The sequence below is a fragment of the Euphorbia lathyris genome, chromosome 2 (assembly GCF_963576675.1).
Source record: "Euphorbia lathyris chromosome 2, ddEupLath1.1, whole genome shotgun sequence".
NCBI classification, from domain to species: Eukaryota; Viridiplantae; Streptophyta; class Magnoliopsida; order Malpighiales; family Euphorbiaceae; genus Euphorbia; species Euphorbia lathyris.
The window spans coordinates 124222997-124239340 of NC_088911.1; the positions used below are offsets into that span (position 1 = coordinate 124222997).

The 16344-nt window shown below is 37.2% G+C and overlaps 1 protein-coding gene and 1 pseudogene across 1 annotated transcript; both read right to left on the reverse strand.

Annotated features, from left to right (window-relative positions):
- Nucleotides 1-6458: 6458 nt before the first annotated feature.
- LOC136216690 (probable aspartic proteinase GIP2) lies at nucleotides 6459-8102 on the reverse strand. Its single transcript, XM_066003243.1, has one exon. It carries the CDS (start codon nucleotides 7985-7987, stop codon nucleotides 6578-6580), a length of 1410 nt encoding a protein of 469 aa, XP_065859315.1. The 5' UTR covers nucleotides 7988-8102; the 3' UTR covers nucleotides 6459-6577.
- Nucleotides 8103-13448: 5346 nt separating this feature from the next.
- Nucleotides 13449-14995, reverse strand: LOC136216691 (probable aspartic proteinase GIP2; annotated as a pseudogene).
- Nucleotides 14996-16344: the final 1349 nt, after the last annotated feature.

Sequence of the window (16344 nt, forward strand, 5' to 3'; positions counted from 1 at the left end):
ATTGGTTCATTTTCTTTAACTACCCTCGGGATGGATATACATCGTAGATACAGAATGACTTGAGTCGTTTGTTTATTTTTGCTTTTCTTTTATTTTCTTAGTCACTTTTGCGGACACGTCCATTTCTCTTAAGAACAACACAAGGCATAATGTAAGAGCTCGTCTTTTATTCGGAAGGGACGGGCCACGTTTGCAAAACTCTTTACGTTACAACGGGGTCATTCGAAACAGAAATGTTCTTTGTTTTCGTTTTGTCATAATCTCGTTTTATCCCAACCTATTTAAAGAATGTGAATAACGGCTACTGTTAATATAGGCTTTTGAATCGAGATATAACTATCCTTAATACCAAACCAATTCATACTAATACATGCTTACGTCATAGCGCATTTCCTGAACATATGCCTTCTTCGGGACACGGAAAGGGACCAGGCAGGTCGCACAAGTTCATTCATACGAGATGACTAAGTCGTCTTTAGTTCGAATCGTTTTGATGTTTTGGGGTAGTTTGTATATCGGTTTAAGAGTATATATTAACGTATCGTTTCATTTTCTTTACATATTTTAGGATTAGACACGTATCATGGCAATTTGAAAACACGAACTGATTCATTTATCACATCAAAAATGGTAACGGGTAATCCTATGGCAACTTCTAAGGCTACTATATGCTGACACGGCTGATCGCGGGACCTCACAGGACCGCACAAATTCGCCCCTAACGAATGGATGGGGACCCTTTGGCGCCTTACTGTAAGGGGGAACTTACACTAGCCTCTTTCGAGCGACGAATGGACTCTCGCTAGAGGTTTCGCAGAAATTACCCAAAAGGTTTGCAATAATGCTTATGAATGCATACGAAAAGAAATAATATGATCCGTCCCCGTTAAGGGCTAAATACACGCCTTTCGGAATCAAATTTCTCGCTTCCCCAGCAGAGTCGCCACTTGTTAGACAAGGTGCCGAACGGCCTCGCCCGGGCGGACCAGGGGGTGGACACCTCATGGCGACGTAAGCGGTGATTGGACCGTGGAATCAAGCTGCTCGGTAGGACCGGAGCTCGGAGTATGGAAGAGTCGCCACCCACGAATGGGAAAATGAACACCGATCCCTTACGGGAGACCGGTGAGGGTTCGGGAAACTTAGGTACGAGCCGAGAAGGCTAGCTCCTTTCCGAAGAAAGGCTACTAGGCACCCCGACATCGCCCGGTTATGAACCACCGGCCTCCTACTCAGCGTGTTAGGTGATAACGGACTAATCACATATTTCTTTAAGTTTAAAATTCATTTGAAACCTTTTCTTTCTCGCTTTGAAAACCGTTTTGAGCATGTCATTAAAAGCCACTTTAGTAAAGAATCACCCATTTAGCATAAATTGAAAATACATAGGAGAGAGAGGGGGAGAAGAAAGAGTTGATTTATTCACGGTGTGATTTTATGCCTTAGTTTGTACACTAGTTCTAAGCTAATCTCATTCCCCAAAACGAGTTTATTTACATGGTTCGTGCCTTAATCGCCGTTGGAACGATTTAGGTACGTTTCAAAAACCCCGCCAATGACGTTCACTCGAATCGCCGTTGGAACGACTCGAGCGTTTGAAAACGTTGAGCAAACATTCTTAATCTAAAAAAACGTGATTAAGCATACAAGTCAATTTATTTTGTACAAAACCATTTAGTTAGGAAAACAATTCAAAACTTCATTATTTATAATGAAAACGATTTTTAATTACAAGGTTCGCTTAATCCGTCGTTGCAACGAATTAAGGTTTCAACACGTGATATTTTAGAAACGATTTAAAAACAACAAGAAAACATTATTTACACTTTGAGAATATCTAGAAAAACTTTTAGTTTAAATAAGCAAATTAAACTCTCTTTTTGTGGTTTGTTTTCCCTTTTTCACTCAATTAACCTCTAATCACAACAATTAAGAAATTTAGTCTAAATCAACCCAAATATATTTATAGAATATATACATATAGAAAACCTAAAAGGAAAATAAATACACATATTTATACATATATACAAGAATGGTAAAAATAGTAATAATATATGTAGGTTAAATATATGGTAAGAAACAAAATAATAGTACATATATATAAGTGAAAATAGAGATAATACTAATTAAAATACCCTTTGATTTTGATTTAAGAAACAAAAAAATAGAGAATAAAATCCATAAATAAGAAAGTTAAATTCATCCCAAAATAGTTTTACATAATAAATATATAGAAAATAACCCCACCCTAAATAATGGCTAATATAACTCAAATAAACCAAAAAACTATATATATGTACAAATATGTTACTTTACAAAACTAAATTGATGTAAATTAAGTTTAAAATATAAAGTAGATAGATAAATAATATGTAATTAATAGTTATATAACCCAAAATGATTTTCATAAATACATTACATAATTATACACATATATATACAAAGACCAAAAGTCTAAAAGTTGAGAAAGAAGGACCAAAACCGCATTTTTTACATTTCAGCAGCTTTACCGACGGAAAATCCGTCGTAAACAGCCTTTAGTGACAGAAAACGGAAAATTACAGAACTGCTCCAACAGTTTTCAGATTTATTCAAAAGCTTTAGATTAGATCTATTCTATCATTTTGGGTCCACGAACTACCAAAATTGGATCATAGTCTATAACGGGGACTCCTAAAACGATGTTTTATTTTAAAACGTTATTTAGAAATATTTTCAAAACTTATAATTGCAATGTTTTTTTTTAATCCCGAACTACCTTTGAATCGGATCACGGTTCGTATTGGGATATTAAAACGAGGTTTTTATTTTAAACAAAAATGGAACGTTTATTTAATACGAGACAAAAATAAATAAATACGGGAAATTAAATAAGACGTGATAAATAAATAACTAAATAAACAAAAACTATATTCTATAAAAATAAAATAAGAAAATAAATTAAACGAATAAATAAATGAGTCTAGTGCTCGGATAATACCTCAAGATCGGTATCTGACAGTCGAAGTCGGTTGATTCCGCGAATCGTGATTTTCCGGTGTTTTTAGTAAAAATTTAACTTTTAGGAAATTCGGACATTTTGAGAAAAAAAAATATTTTTCTCAAAAAAATTCACTTTCTCTCTCTAAAAATGTCTAGAGTGAGAAAGCTCTCTCAAATCCTCCCTCTCAAATGCATGGGGATCCGTGCCTTTTATAGGCACGGATCCTAAAAAATTTTGGGCGTAGCCCGACGGGCGTCCGGCTACGCCCAAAATCTTTTGGGCCTATGCCCAAAATCAGTTGGGCGAACGCCCAACTGATGTTGGGCGAACGCCCAACTGATGTTGGGCGCACGCCCAACGACCGTTGGGCGTCCGCCCAACGATGTTGGGCGTTCGCCCCACGTCGTTGGGTGTTCGCCCAACGGCTGTCGGGCGTGCGCCCCGCGTTGTCGAACGCGCGTCCAACTTTCGTTAGGCGCGCGCCGACTGCCGCTAGGCGCTCGCACCACGTCGCCGAGCACTCGCGAGCCGTCCACTCGACGACCGCAACTCTTACTGACCTCTCATTTTTTATTATATTTTTTTTTGCTTTAAAACTCCCGGAACCAACCGCTTCAACCGTGTTGTTACAGGTTTTCGTCACAGATCTTCCGACTCGGTGTCTACACCAGCCACAACTTCGACAGGTACAAATGGACCTTGGACTATGGATAGCCAGGCACTCATATTTGTAGCCTGAATGAAATTTTTCATCCTATTCTTCCAGAAGGTATAGTTAGACCCGAAGAATAGGGGAGGCCGAGTAATGGACAGCCCCTCAAGTAAGATCTGAGTTGTTTGGTTTCCTAGGAGAAACCGAGTGCTGTTTTCGCCCATAGTGGGGATCAGCTCAAGGTGATTAAACCTTTAACAGTGAGCTTTTAAGCTCTGATACCACTTGTTGGTCCCTTATAATATTACAAGTATAGTTCCAAGGGGGGTTAGGAACTATTTAAAAAAATTTAAGTTAGGGCAGACGTCTTTTTCGTGAGAAAAAGGTTTTAACAGCGGCGCTGAGTGAATAGCAAGATACTGGCTTAGTCAACTAGTGACTAGGTCAGTTTCTTTACTTGAGTCAGGAGATAGCACTTAGAGTCTATTCCTGAGCTCAGATATTCAATGCGCACAACTCAGCTTGACCTCTTTACTTGGTCAGTTTTTGTTTAAGCAAGCAATAAATATATAAAGGAGTTTAAGGTTAGAGATGTGTTACTCAGCAGATTTATCCAGGTTCGGCCTCCAAGCCTACGTCCTGTCCCCGGAACACGTTCCGAGATTTCGAATTCTCTACTGAGCTCTTTAACGGTAGAGCATCAAATCTTTTACAATCTTAGCAACTGAGTATAACAAGAGTTCCTTCCTCTATACATCTACTCAATCCTAATCTCTCGCTGAGTACTATAACCGAGTACTCAGCCTCTCCTTTCTAATCTCTAGAAATGATAAGTGTTTTGTCCTAAACAACGATTGCTAAGACACCTTAGATGATTGAATAATCACTCTAGACTTTTACACAAAAGATATGAAATTTAGTGTAAGATTGCTTTGCTTTTTCCTGTAGAACTTTGCGTAGAGATTTGGTCAGCGTAATGGCTTGATCAAGTTCTGTATTTTATGAAGCAACTGAAGGGCTCTATTTATAGAGACGTCTGAGGCATCGGTCATTTCGAATTTCGAAATAACCGTTGGAGGGAAACGGCTTCCTGTCGTTGTCATCCTGTCTTGCTCAGAGCTCTCGGCCAATCAGATTTGAGTATCTTCTGTCCTCGGTCAGCTTTTGGTCAGCTCGGCAGAATGTCTCTTCATTTATGGTAAGGTCAACTAGACAACATTCTGTGTCGTCTGAACTTTACCCAAAGTGGAAACACTTTGTCTGGAAGTTGTTCTTAGCCAGCTGCTATCTTGTACTCTTTGTCGAATCAACTCAGCAGCTTCGTCCCGAAGTTGTTCCTCGAAGGTCTTCTAGATCCTTCTTCCGCTGAGTTGCGTTTTGTATATAACGACAGCGTTTTGACATACGAGGGCCGAGTTGCCTTATACTGTTTGACTTGGGCTTTGACTTCCGTATTGGGCTTTGGGCCTTTTAATCTTTGTGTCTTATAAACAATTTAACTCAACATTGAACAAACACATTAGTAGAATAAATCAAAGCATTTAAACTTAGTGTGTTTAGAATATGTTTTTAATTATACTTAAACAATTTTGTCAAATCAAAATTATGTGGAAAGGTGTTTCAACATCCCGCCTTTCACTCAAGAACAAAGCACATAGAGTTGAAGCATCACTACATACGGCATCTCTTGGACAGGAAGATATTGCAGTTGATGAAGATTCCAGGCACAGAGAATCCTGCAGACATGTTGACTAAGGTTGTAACCTTAGAGAAGCTGAAGCTATGTATGGCTTCAGCTGACCTTGGTAATTAAGTTAAAGGCATGGCACTACCATCAGATGACAGATTTAGTCTCCAGGTGGGAGATTGTTGGGCTTATGGAGACTAATATATATAGGTCCAACTGAAGCGATGGGCCCAAATGCAGCGATCCAACTGCAGTAAATATCCTGGCTTGGTAGTGCCCCCAGACGTAGTCATTCATATTGAGTGGCGAACTGGGTAAACAATTCTTGTGTGTTTGCTTATTTTCGTTTATCGTAATTTCAATTATTCTTAACAGCCATGTAGGCATTACACTGAAAAAATATCGTTAGCAATGGAATAAGCCCGCCTTGCCATTATATGTGCGGCCCTATTCGCTAAACGATGATTAAAACATAATTTGAAACCAGAGTGACAGTTGATGATAACCCTGCAATCTTGAACAATCAAACCGAACTCCGGATTATCTTGTCGGTGAGAATTAACCACATCAATAACTAATTTGGCATCCGATTCAAAGATAACATTTGTGAAATGTTGGCTAGCAAGCCAACTCAAGCTCGTACGTATCGTAAATACTTCAATGATCTTTGGCTCCTTTACCGTATTAATTAAGCAACTGCTTCCAAACAGAAAACGGTCTACCTCTTCTAACTCCCGCAAAGATCGCTCCCAATCTTAATTGTTAATAAACTGATTTTTTATCAAGGGATAATCACCTATAAGTGCTACATAAATTGAGTCATATATGATTCAAAAAAAAAAAAAAATTGAGTCATATATAATAATATTATCCAATAAGTTGCTAATAAAACAAGTAGACTAGATGGTTTCCTGTATTCTTCCACATTAAAATGTATAAAAGTACAATGATTTGTAGCAATAATGGCTATTTGGAAAAAGATTCGTTTCAACATGTTCCGAGCCCATTAAAGTACCATGCACTTGAGAAGTATCATACAACTTCCATAAATATGAGTGTGATGCACTTTTCTCCACATGTATTAATGTATTTATTATTTTAATATATAATGCTGCAAATCCAAGTGCCAATCTAAGTGATTGTAATATATAATTTATTTTTGAACTGTAAAATCATTTATTCAAAACTTATTATTATGATCATGGATATTAGAAAATACAAGTTCATGAGAAGCATCTGAAAATGAAAATATTAGCTAGGCATTAGAAGTAAAGTTAAAGTTAGCACAGTTAGTTTGTCTAAACAAAAGTGAAGAGCTGAAGCCAAGCTTTGAAGCAGCAAGATCAAACTGTAGCAGATTATCCTCCAATTGATGTCCTCCAATCTCAATAGAAGTTTTTGAATTTACACCTCCATCAACAAATCCAAGACAAACCACATCTTCTTTCACATTTACTATTGAATTTGCACCAAAAATACTCCAAATAACTCTGCTGCTCTGCAACACCAGATCAATCTGAGGAACTGCCGGCCCAACTCGAGTGCTGCCTATGAAGGTTGAATTAAAACAAGCACCAAAAGGAGCCACAGCTGAAACTCTAGGCACTTGAGCTAACTCTTTGATGAAACTTTTCACAACCGCTTTGTAAATTGAGGTTTCCATTACAGTGTAAGGATTTACTGTACTAATCTTGGTTCCTCCAGATCCTTGTTTATCAATTTTGAGCAATGTTGTATTTAATGGAACTTTATTTCCATTAATCTTAATAGAAGTAACCCCAATGAAATAATCAGAAGAAGATTCACCTTCAAAAGAGGTTGTTCGGACGCTCACCGGGTTAACAACTAATGGAGTGTAAATCAAAGATTTAGAGACATCAATGTTTGGAAGCAAAACATAAGGACCATCACCAAAGAAAACGACACCGTTGTTTCCATTAGTTGAAGAAGATAAGCAAATAGCAAACTTCCTATCAAAACTAAAAGCTGAAGAAAACTGAGAAGGAAGTGAAATCCGGGTCCTTCCGAGTCCAGCCATGCCTTTAACACCATTAGCAAGACCTTGAAGCATAGAGGTTATAGCAACAGTAGAAGTGAACTTAGGAACAGAAACGGCTCTACCAGGATTAGAGCCATCGGTTGATTGAATTGAAACAACATCCTGACCAACCTCAGCATTAACAAAAGCAGACTGCAAGATTGGATTATCAGCAACATAACCACATGTGTTATTGTTGCAACCTGGCCTTGGGGGGCTAGTATAGCATTCTGGGACACAACCTGTTGATATGGAAAATGCACATTGGGCTGTGGCGCAACGCACATGTTTATAGGTTGAAGAAACATAATCTTGCTCGTCAACCCATAGGCATTGGCCACCAAGATCAAGTGTCAATTTGATTGGGACTAGAGGGGTTCTTTGCTTGATCTCAGTTAAGTATTGGTTAGTGGATGGATCTTTTGATACAGGAAGGACTAGTGCTTTGGGTCTGAAAGATGTTCCAGCAGCTAAAGGGGTTCTTTGTTTGATTAGAGTTATGGATTGATCTTTTGATGTGGGGAGAACAATAGCTTTGGGTTTGAAAGATAATTTGGCAGCTATGGAATATGGATGAACCAACAAGACAAGAGCAGTCAAGAAGAAACCAAGCAAGGGAGAAACCATTTCAATTTGATAAGTGTTATGTTCTGGGATTGCTCAACAATTTCTCGTCTTAGATTCAAATATTGAGATGATAGGAAATTGTCAAATTGAGATGATGGGAAATTGGCAATAAACAATTAAAAGATATTGTTGTCATATATCTTTAGTGAAAAGAAATAGTAATTATATATCTTAAAAGTAAATTATTGCAGCCCAGCCCAACAATATCTTTTCAGGAATTTGCATAAATAAAATCACATTATTTGCCTTTACTCGATTTGTTGAAACAAGTTGATGGATTTTGCATAAATAATTAGTTGAAGGTACTTGAAATCCTTTGTATAAATAAAATAATATATAAATATGTTAAAAGTAAATTATTGCAGCCCAGCCCAACTATCTTGACTGATGTATAAATCGATTAAAGGCAATTCTCAATGACTTGCATCACATGCAAATTCCTAAGGAGATTTTATTTATGCAAAGGATTTCAAGTACCTTCAACTAATTATTTATGCAAAATCCATCAACTTGTCCAACAAAAAACAGTTGATTGCCTGCTTCAATTTTCTAAGTGTTTCAAAATATTCCGACCGCTCCTTTAACTTACTTAAAATTTAATTAATTAATTAATTGGTCGTTAAAAAGTAAAATGTATAAGTAGACGTGTTACATATACCTTAAAATGTGATTACATAATTCACATATCAAACTAAAACATTTTAAACATGAAGTTATTCCTTGTTTAATTGTAAAACTTGTTTTTTTATAATATTAGAACTCTATTCCCCCAATTTTCATCATTTTACATTTTTAACACGCGTGCAACATATTTTTTTATATGTAACTTACTTTTTTATAACCGAGTAATTAATCATTATATTTTATACAAGTGAAAGAATTATTTTAATATTTTATATAAGTTGAGGGGCTATTAAAACATTTTGAAAGTTCAAACAAAGTCTAATCAAATTTCAACAAGTTGCAAAGATAAATAATATATTAAGCCAATTATTTAATTGCATAACATTTTTTTATTAGTTTAAAATAAAATTTTCTACGAACGAAATGAGGATCCCAATACATAAAGTATAAATAATAAATAAAGTGTGAAATTTAATTGTGCAAAAGAGCCCAAAGAATGAAACTCAACGAGAGCAAAGCACCGTAGCGTACGTTCAGGACAAAGGGGTCAAAACAGGACAGATGCAAAATTCAAGGATGGGATGGTAAAAGACCCATGAATGATCAAGTAAAAAGGCCAATGTCCGTAGAAATAGGAGATGTGGCAGATAAGGCAACGAACATCTATCGTGGACAGTTGGGGATTTCAGTAGGAGCCAAATGGATCTAGCAGAGAAACCGTTATAGAACTTACTACACGAAGGAACTTGCTCAAGATGAGGACAGTTGGCAAGGAAGTAGTGGGAGTCCGGTGTGGAAAGTATTTAAAGGTGGAAATCAAAGAGAACAACATCCAACTCAAACCAATCAACAAAATCAATTCTCTTCCAATTATAAACTTCTTGATTTATCAAATCATAAAATTATTGTTTCAAGGGATGTTTTATTTCATGAGCATGCTTTTCCTTTTGCTTCTACTTCTATTACTTCTGTCCCTTTTTCACATTCTCATGTAACAAATATAAATGCAAAGCAGTAAGAATGAAGCAAAGAAGATATGATTTCATTATTCTCAACTTGAAAAAGAAGCACCGAACAACAGTCATATATAAAAGAAAAAAAAGGTAACAATCCGTAAAAATAGCGAAGAGGAGGACAGGTGGAAAAACAGAAAAATAAAGAGCTATACTGTAGTAAAAAACAGGATAAAAGATACACTGTAATAAGTAGCCTTACAACTTTTCTACTATATAGCTGTTACACTCCATATTCTTCCTAACACAAAAGCTAAGTGAAAGAACTGGACTAATGTACACCACTCAAAAACTAATTAACTTCAAAAGGCAAACTAATAAGTTAAAACCGACCTAATTGATATTTACCACATATCACACATGCATCCGTACCTGTATCCGTCTTGGTGCTTTATAGCATGAGAAGAACTTTCATCGATCTTGATCCTTGACTATAATTTGGTCGAGTATGTGGGTAACAAAAGCTATAGAACATTTGCTGCAAGGAAACAGGGAGATTCAGGATTATCTTCACCTCTTAGAGAAATTCTCACCATTGTTAAAGCTTATAAATTTTTAGAATTTTTCAGCAGATAGATATGCTTTGATATCATCATAAGAAATTGAAATTACAATCAATGAAAATTTGCATCATGTTATTGAACAAAAACGATATACAAAGTAAATATTTATACAGAGAAAAGCTTAATTGAAATTGACAGCCAAAAATGAAAATACAAAAAACTAGCTCATGCTAATTACACTAGAAAACAAGATCTAACTTGCAGCAGGTTTGAACAAATCTTAAAACGCTCAATCATTTAAACAAATCTTAATTGTTACTAGACTGAATTTTCATCAAGAGATAATCACATATAAATGTTGCATAAATTGAGTCAAATATAATACATTAAGGAGACAATAAGATAGATAATATTATCCAATTAATAAGTTTTTTTTTCTAAGTAAAGGCTGACATCAGAGTAGTGTGGCATCCGACAACCCAACTAGGTTAGCACCCCGATAACCACACGAACCCAGTGTCAATATTATTAGAAGAGGAAAAATAAAATAAGGTTACAAAAGAAGAATAAAAGAATGAAAGAAACATGAGAATCGAAAAACAGTACGACCCCATGAGTTACACATAAAAGCATCTAAACAAAAATCTGGGACGGAAGTCCACCATGTTAACGAAGCTGCTGTCCTGCCGTAATTATTGGAGAGAATGTCCGCCACCTGGTTGCCCTCTCTGTAAATATGGGAGACTGCAAATGACATAGAGTTCAAGTAGCCGAGGCACTGAATCCAATCCTGACGTACCGTCCAATGTACGGATGTAGACCGAGAGCGGAACAGCTGAACCACGTAGGTGGAATCACTCTCAAGCCATAAGCGTGTCCAGCCATTCTCAAAGGCAGTCTGAACCGCGAAAATGTCTGCTTTAATTTCAGCCTCGAAAGAGAAAGTCGAGGGAATGGGAAAAGCAAAAGCGCGCAGAAATTCCCCCTTAAAGTTCCTGAAAATTCCTCCAATTAATAAGTTCAGTAATATATGATGCAGCTGGGCTACACCAGGAGCCCATATGATTATTGTGTCTATTACAATAAATTGGAAGATGAGTCTTTTATCTATCTGGTGTTGTATGTAGATGACATGTTGATAGCTGCAAGGAAGAAGCATGACATTCAGAAGTTGAAGGGTCTTCTCAGCGCAGAGTTCGAGATAAAGGATTTAGGTGCAGCTCGGAAAATTCTGGGAATAGAGATTTACAGGACAGAAGCAAAATGAAACTTTTTCTGTCACAGAAGGACTATATTCAAAAGATCTTGTCAAGATTTGGCATGTCTACCGCAAAGCCCATAAATACTCCTAGTGCTGCAAGTGCACATCTGTCTATTGCTTTTGCACCTAAGTCTGCTGAAGAGAAGGAGTACATGTCTCGAGTTCCCTATGCTAGTGCAGTAGGAAGCTTGATGTATGCAATGGTCTGCACTAGACCTGATCTTGCACAATCTGTTAGTGTTGTTAGCAGGTTTATGGGTGAACCTGGCAAGGAGCATTGGCAAGCTGTGAAGAAGATCTTTCGGTACCTAACAGGTACATCTGACGTTGGTCTCATTTATGGAGGTGATACAGAGTGTTTGGTGACAGGTTTTTCAGACTCTGATTATGCTGGAGATGTTGACACTAGAAGATCTATGACTGGTTATGTTTTCACTCTTGGCGGTTCAGTTGTCAGTTGGAAAGCTACTTTGCAGCCTACAGTGACTTTGTCTACTACAGAAGCAGAGTATATGGCACTGACTGAAGCTGCTAAGGAGGGGATTTGGCTTAAAGGACTGGTTAGTGATCTTGGTTTACATCATGATCATGCTACAGTGTATTGTGACAGCTTGAGTGCAATCTGTTTAGCCAAGGATCAGGTTCATCATGAGAGGACCAAGCATATAGACGTGAGGTATCATTTTCTGAGAAGTGAGAAGAGGGTCAAGGTGAAGAAGGTAGGCACTGCTGACAATCCGGCTGACATGTTTACCAAGCCTGTTCCACATAGCAAGTTTCAACACTGTTTGGACTTGCTAAACGTCAGAGATTACTAGTCGCCCTGTGGGGGCAACTCTGAGGCAGAGGGAGAAGTCTGTTCATTTGGCACTGTCATGTGTGCATCTGTTATGTTTTCAGGAGGATTCAAGTCAAGGTGGAGATTTGTCGTAATGCCTTGAATCAGTATATCCCGTTTCCTATTCGGAGTAGGATTTGGGTTTCGGATTCCTAGTTGGATTAGGATCATGGGTTCCTAGTTGGATTGGGATCATGGGTTCCTAGTTGGATTGGGATTGGGATCATGGGTTCCTAGTGGGATTAGGATCATTGGTTCCTAGTGGGATTAGGTTAGATTGGGTCTTATAAATACCCCATTATGTAACCTAATCATTGTAATCTGATTTTTTTGCCTCCTAATAATACTACTCTCCTTCTGCGCGTGGACTAGCCAACACAACGTTGGTGAACCACGTAAATCTGTGTTTTTCGATTGTTTATTATTTTATCTTTCATTAATTCCGCACAACAAACTGGTATCAGAGCTTTCGGTTTCCGATTGGGGTTTTGTTTTCTGGAGAGAAAGATGTCTGCGATGAACGTGAAGATCGAAAATTCTGGGAATAGAGATTATTAGTTGCCCTGTGGGGGCGAATCTGAGGCAGAGGGAGAAGTCTGTTCATCTGGCACTGTCATGAGTGCATCTGTTATGTTTTCAGGAGGATTCAAGTCAAGGTGGAGATTTGTCGTAATGCCTTGAATCAGTATATCTTATTTCCTATTCGGAGTAGTATTGGGTTTCAGATTCCTAGTTGGATTAGGATCATGGGTTCCTAGTTGGATTGGGATCATGAGTTCCTAGTTGGATTGGGATCATGATCCTAGTGAGATTAGGATCGTGGGTTCCTAGTGAGATTAGGTTAAATTGAGTATTATAAATACCTCATTATGTAACCTAATCATTGTAATCTGATTTTTCGCCTCCTAATAATACTATTCTCCTTATGTCCGTGGACTAGCCAACACAACGTTAGTGAACCACGTAAATCTGTGTTTTTCGATTGCTTGTTTATTTATCTTTCATTAATTCCGCACAACAAAAAGTACACTGATTTATAGCAATAATATATGCCTGTTTGGAAAAAGAATCATTTCAACATGTTCTGAGCTCATTAAAGTATCATGCACTTGAGAAGTACTCCACATGTAGCATACAACTTTCATGATTATATATGAGTGTGATGCACTTTTCTCCACATGTATTAATGTATTTATTATTTTAATATATAATGCTGCAAATCCAAGTGCCATCTAAGTGATTGTAACATATAATTTCATTTTTGAACTGTAAAATCATTTATTCAAAACTTATTATTATGAGAAAATAAAGTTCATGAGAAGCATCTGAAAATGAAACTATTAGCTAGGCATTAGAAGTAAAATTAAAGTTGGCACAAGTAGTTTTTCTAAACAGAACTGAAGAGCTGAAGCTGAGCTTTGAAGCAGCAAGATCAAACTGTAGCAGATTATTCTCCAATTGATGCCCACCAATTACAATTGAAGTTGTTGGATTTACACCTCCATCAACAAAACCAAGACATAACACATCTTCTTTAACTTGTACCATTGAATTTGCACCAAAAATCCTCCAGAAAACACTGCTACTCTGCAACACCAGATCAATCTGAGGAACTGCCGGCCCGACTCGAGTGCTGCCTATGTAGGTTGAATTAAAACAAGCACCAAAAGGTGCCAGAGCTGAAACTCTAGGCACATGAGCTAACTCTTTGACGAACACTTCTATAACAGCTTGGTAAATTGAGGTTTCCATGACAGTGTAAGGATTAACAGTACTAATCTTGGTCCCTCCTAGTCCTTCTTTGTTAATTTTCAACAACGTCTTGTTTAACGGAACATTAATATTTCCATTAATCTTAATAGATTTAAGCCCGATGAAATAATCAGAAGAAGCATCACCTGGGAAATAAGCTGGGCAGTGCTTACTGGGTTAAGAATTAATGGAGTATTACTCAAAGATTTAGAGACATCAATGTTTGGAAGCAAAACATAAGGACCATCACCAAAGAAAACGACACCGTTATCTCCTGATAAGCAAATAGCGAACTTCCTATGAAAACTAAAAGCAGAAGAAAACCGAGAAGGAAGTGAAATCTGAGTCCTTCCAAGTCCAGCCATACCTTTGACACCATTAGCAAGACCTTCAAGAAGAAAGGTTGAACCACAAGTGAAGATCAATTTAGGAACCGAGACAACCCGGCCTGGGTTCGAGCCATCAGTTGATTGAATTGAGACAACATCTTGACCAATCTCCCACTAGTACCAGTAAGTGTGACTGTATTATCTGGATGTGAATTACATGTATTGTTGTTGCAACCTGGTCTTGGGCCAGGGTAACATTCTGCGGTACAACTCTGTGATTTAGCTAATGAACACTGAGCTGACCTGCAACGTACAGGCTTATAAGTGGAAGAAACATAGCCTTTGTCACAATCAACCCATAGGCATTCCCCACCAAGATCAAGTATCAATTTGGTTGGGACTAGAGGGGTTCTTTGCTTGATTACAGTTACATATTGCTTTGTGGATGGATCTTTTGATACAGGAAGGACTAGTGCTTTGGGTCTGAAAGATGTTTGGGTGGATGGATTAACAAGAAAGAGAAGAGTAGAGCAGAAAAGAATCAAGTGAAAAGAGGGAAAAGCCATTCCAATTTGAAATCTGATTGTTGCAGAAGAACGGGGTTCCGGACTTTATAGTGAAAATAATGAATATTTTAGTTAGCTTTTAGTCACAAATATTGAGATTCTGAAAACACCAATCCTCCTCGACCAGGACTGTCCAATTTAGGTAGAGTGTATTGGATTGGTAAATGAGATGATGGGGTGATTGGCAATAAACATGTAAAAAGATACGGGTTCCGTTTGTCTAACTAATCGTGTAAAATTGTTTGGTAAAACTTAGCCGATAATAACTGTTTGTAAAATGACATATAAGAATATAATAAGCTTTTTATTTAAAATTAAAAGGTAGTAATTAAAGATAAAAATATGCTTCAAAAAAGAGAAAGCAATAAAAAATCTTTTCAAAATTAGCTTTTTGTATAATCTCTTTTAATCACATACAGTTGTTTTGAATCAAAACCTTTAAAATAATTTTAGATCCAAAAAGCTGTTTGGGCATATTTGCCATATTTCTCAGTGAAAAGTGAAAAGAAAATAATATAAATATATAATCTTAAATGTTAATTATTGCAGCCCAAATATCTTGACTGGTGTATAAATATATCTAGTAAAGGCAATTCATAATGACTTGCATCACATGCAAATTCCGGAGAAGATTTTATTTATGCAGAGGGATTTCAAGTACCTTCAACTAATAATTTATGCAAAAGTTGTTCAACTTGTCAATTGATTCCTTTAATTTTCAAATTATTCCTATATTGTATTAACTTGTTTAAAATGTTCCGACAGCTCATTCAACTTGTTTAAAATGTAATTAGTTAATTACTTGATAGTCTAAAAATAAGATGCATACCGTCACGGGGTCAGAGTTTTCACGCAGAGGCAACTCCCGTGCGGCACCTCAAGTTGGGCCAAAGTCCTTGAGGTAAGCCTTGTCGTCTCCGTGCTCACTGGTTTTCGCCCTCCCATGAGCTCATCAGGGGAGCGGGATCAGCTCCCGAACCAGTTTAGTGCCTAGATGAACACCCTTCCGAGGATGGGATGCCATCTAAATAGCACGTACTCTTCCTTAATGCTAATCCCGTACCCGACATTTCAAATTCAACCAGCAAGCATCCGCTTTGTCTGCGTGTCACGAATCCAGGTCGTGACAATACGCATAGAGATGTATGAGGATTTGCAGGTAGTTGAGGCAAACTACATATGCAGTGAAAAAAAATTATACAAATACATAAACATAGAAAACGTTAAATTGTATTACATAAAAATGGCTAAATTACAGTTGAAATATCTGAAATCTTGTTTTGTGGATGGATCTTTTGACAGGAAGGACTAGTGCTTTGGGTCTGAAAGATTTTGCAGCTATGAAATGTGGATATAAACCAACAACACAAGAGTAGTAAAAAGAAATTAAGCCTGTAAACCAGTTTGATTGGATATGGGTTATGGTCTACAATTGATGAACAATTTATTGTGTTATTCATTACTGCTTGTT

Excerpts from the sequence above, each read along its gene's own strand:
- LOC136216690 (XM_066003243.1), bottom strand. The coding sequence starts at position 7,987 with ATGGTTTCTCCCTTGCTTGGTTTCTTCTTGACTGCTCTTGTCTTGTTG.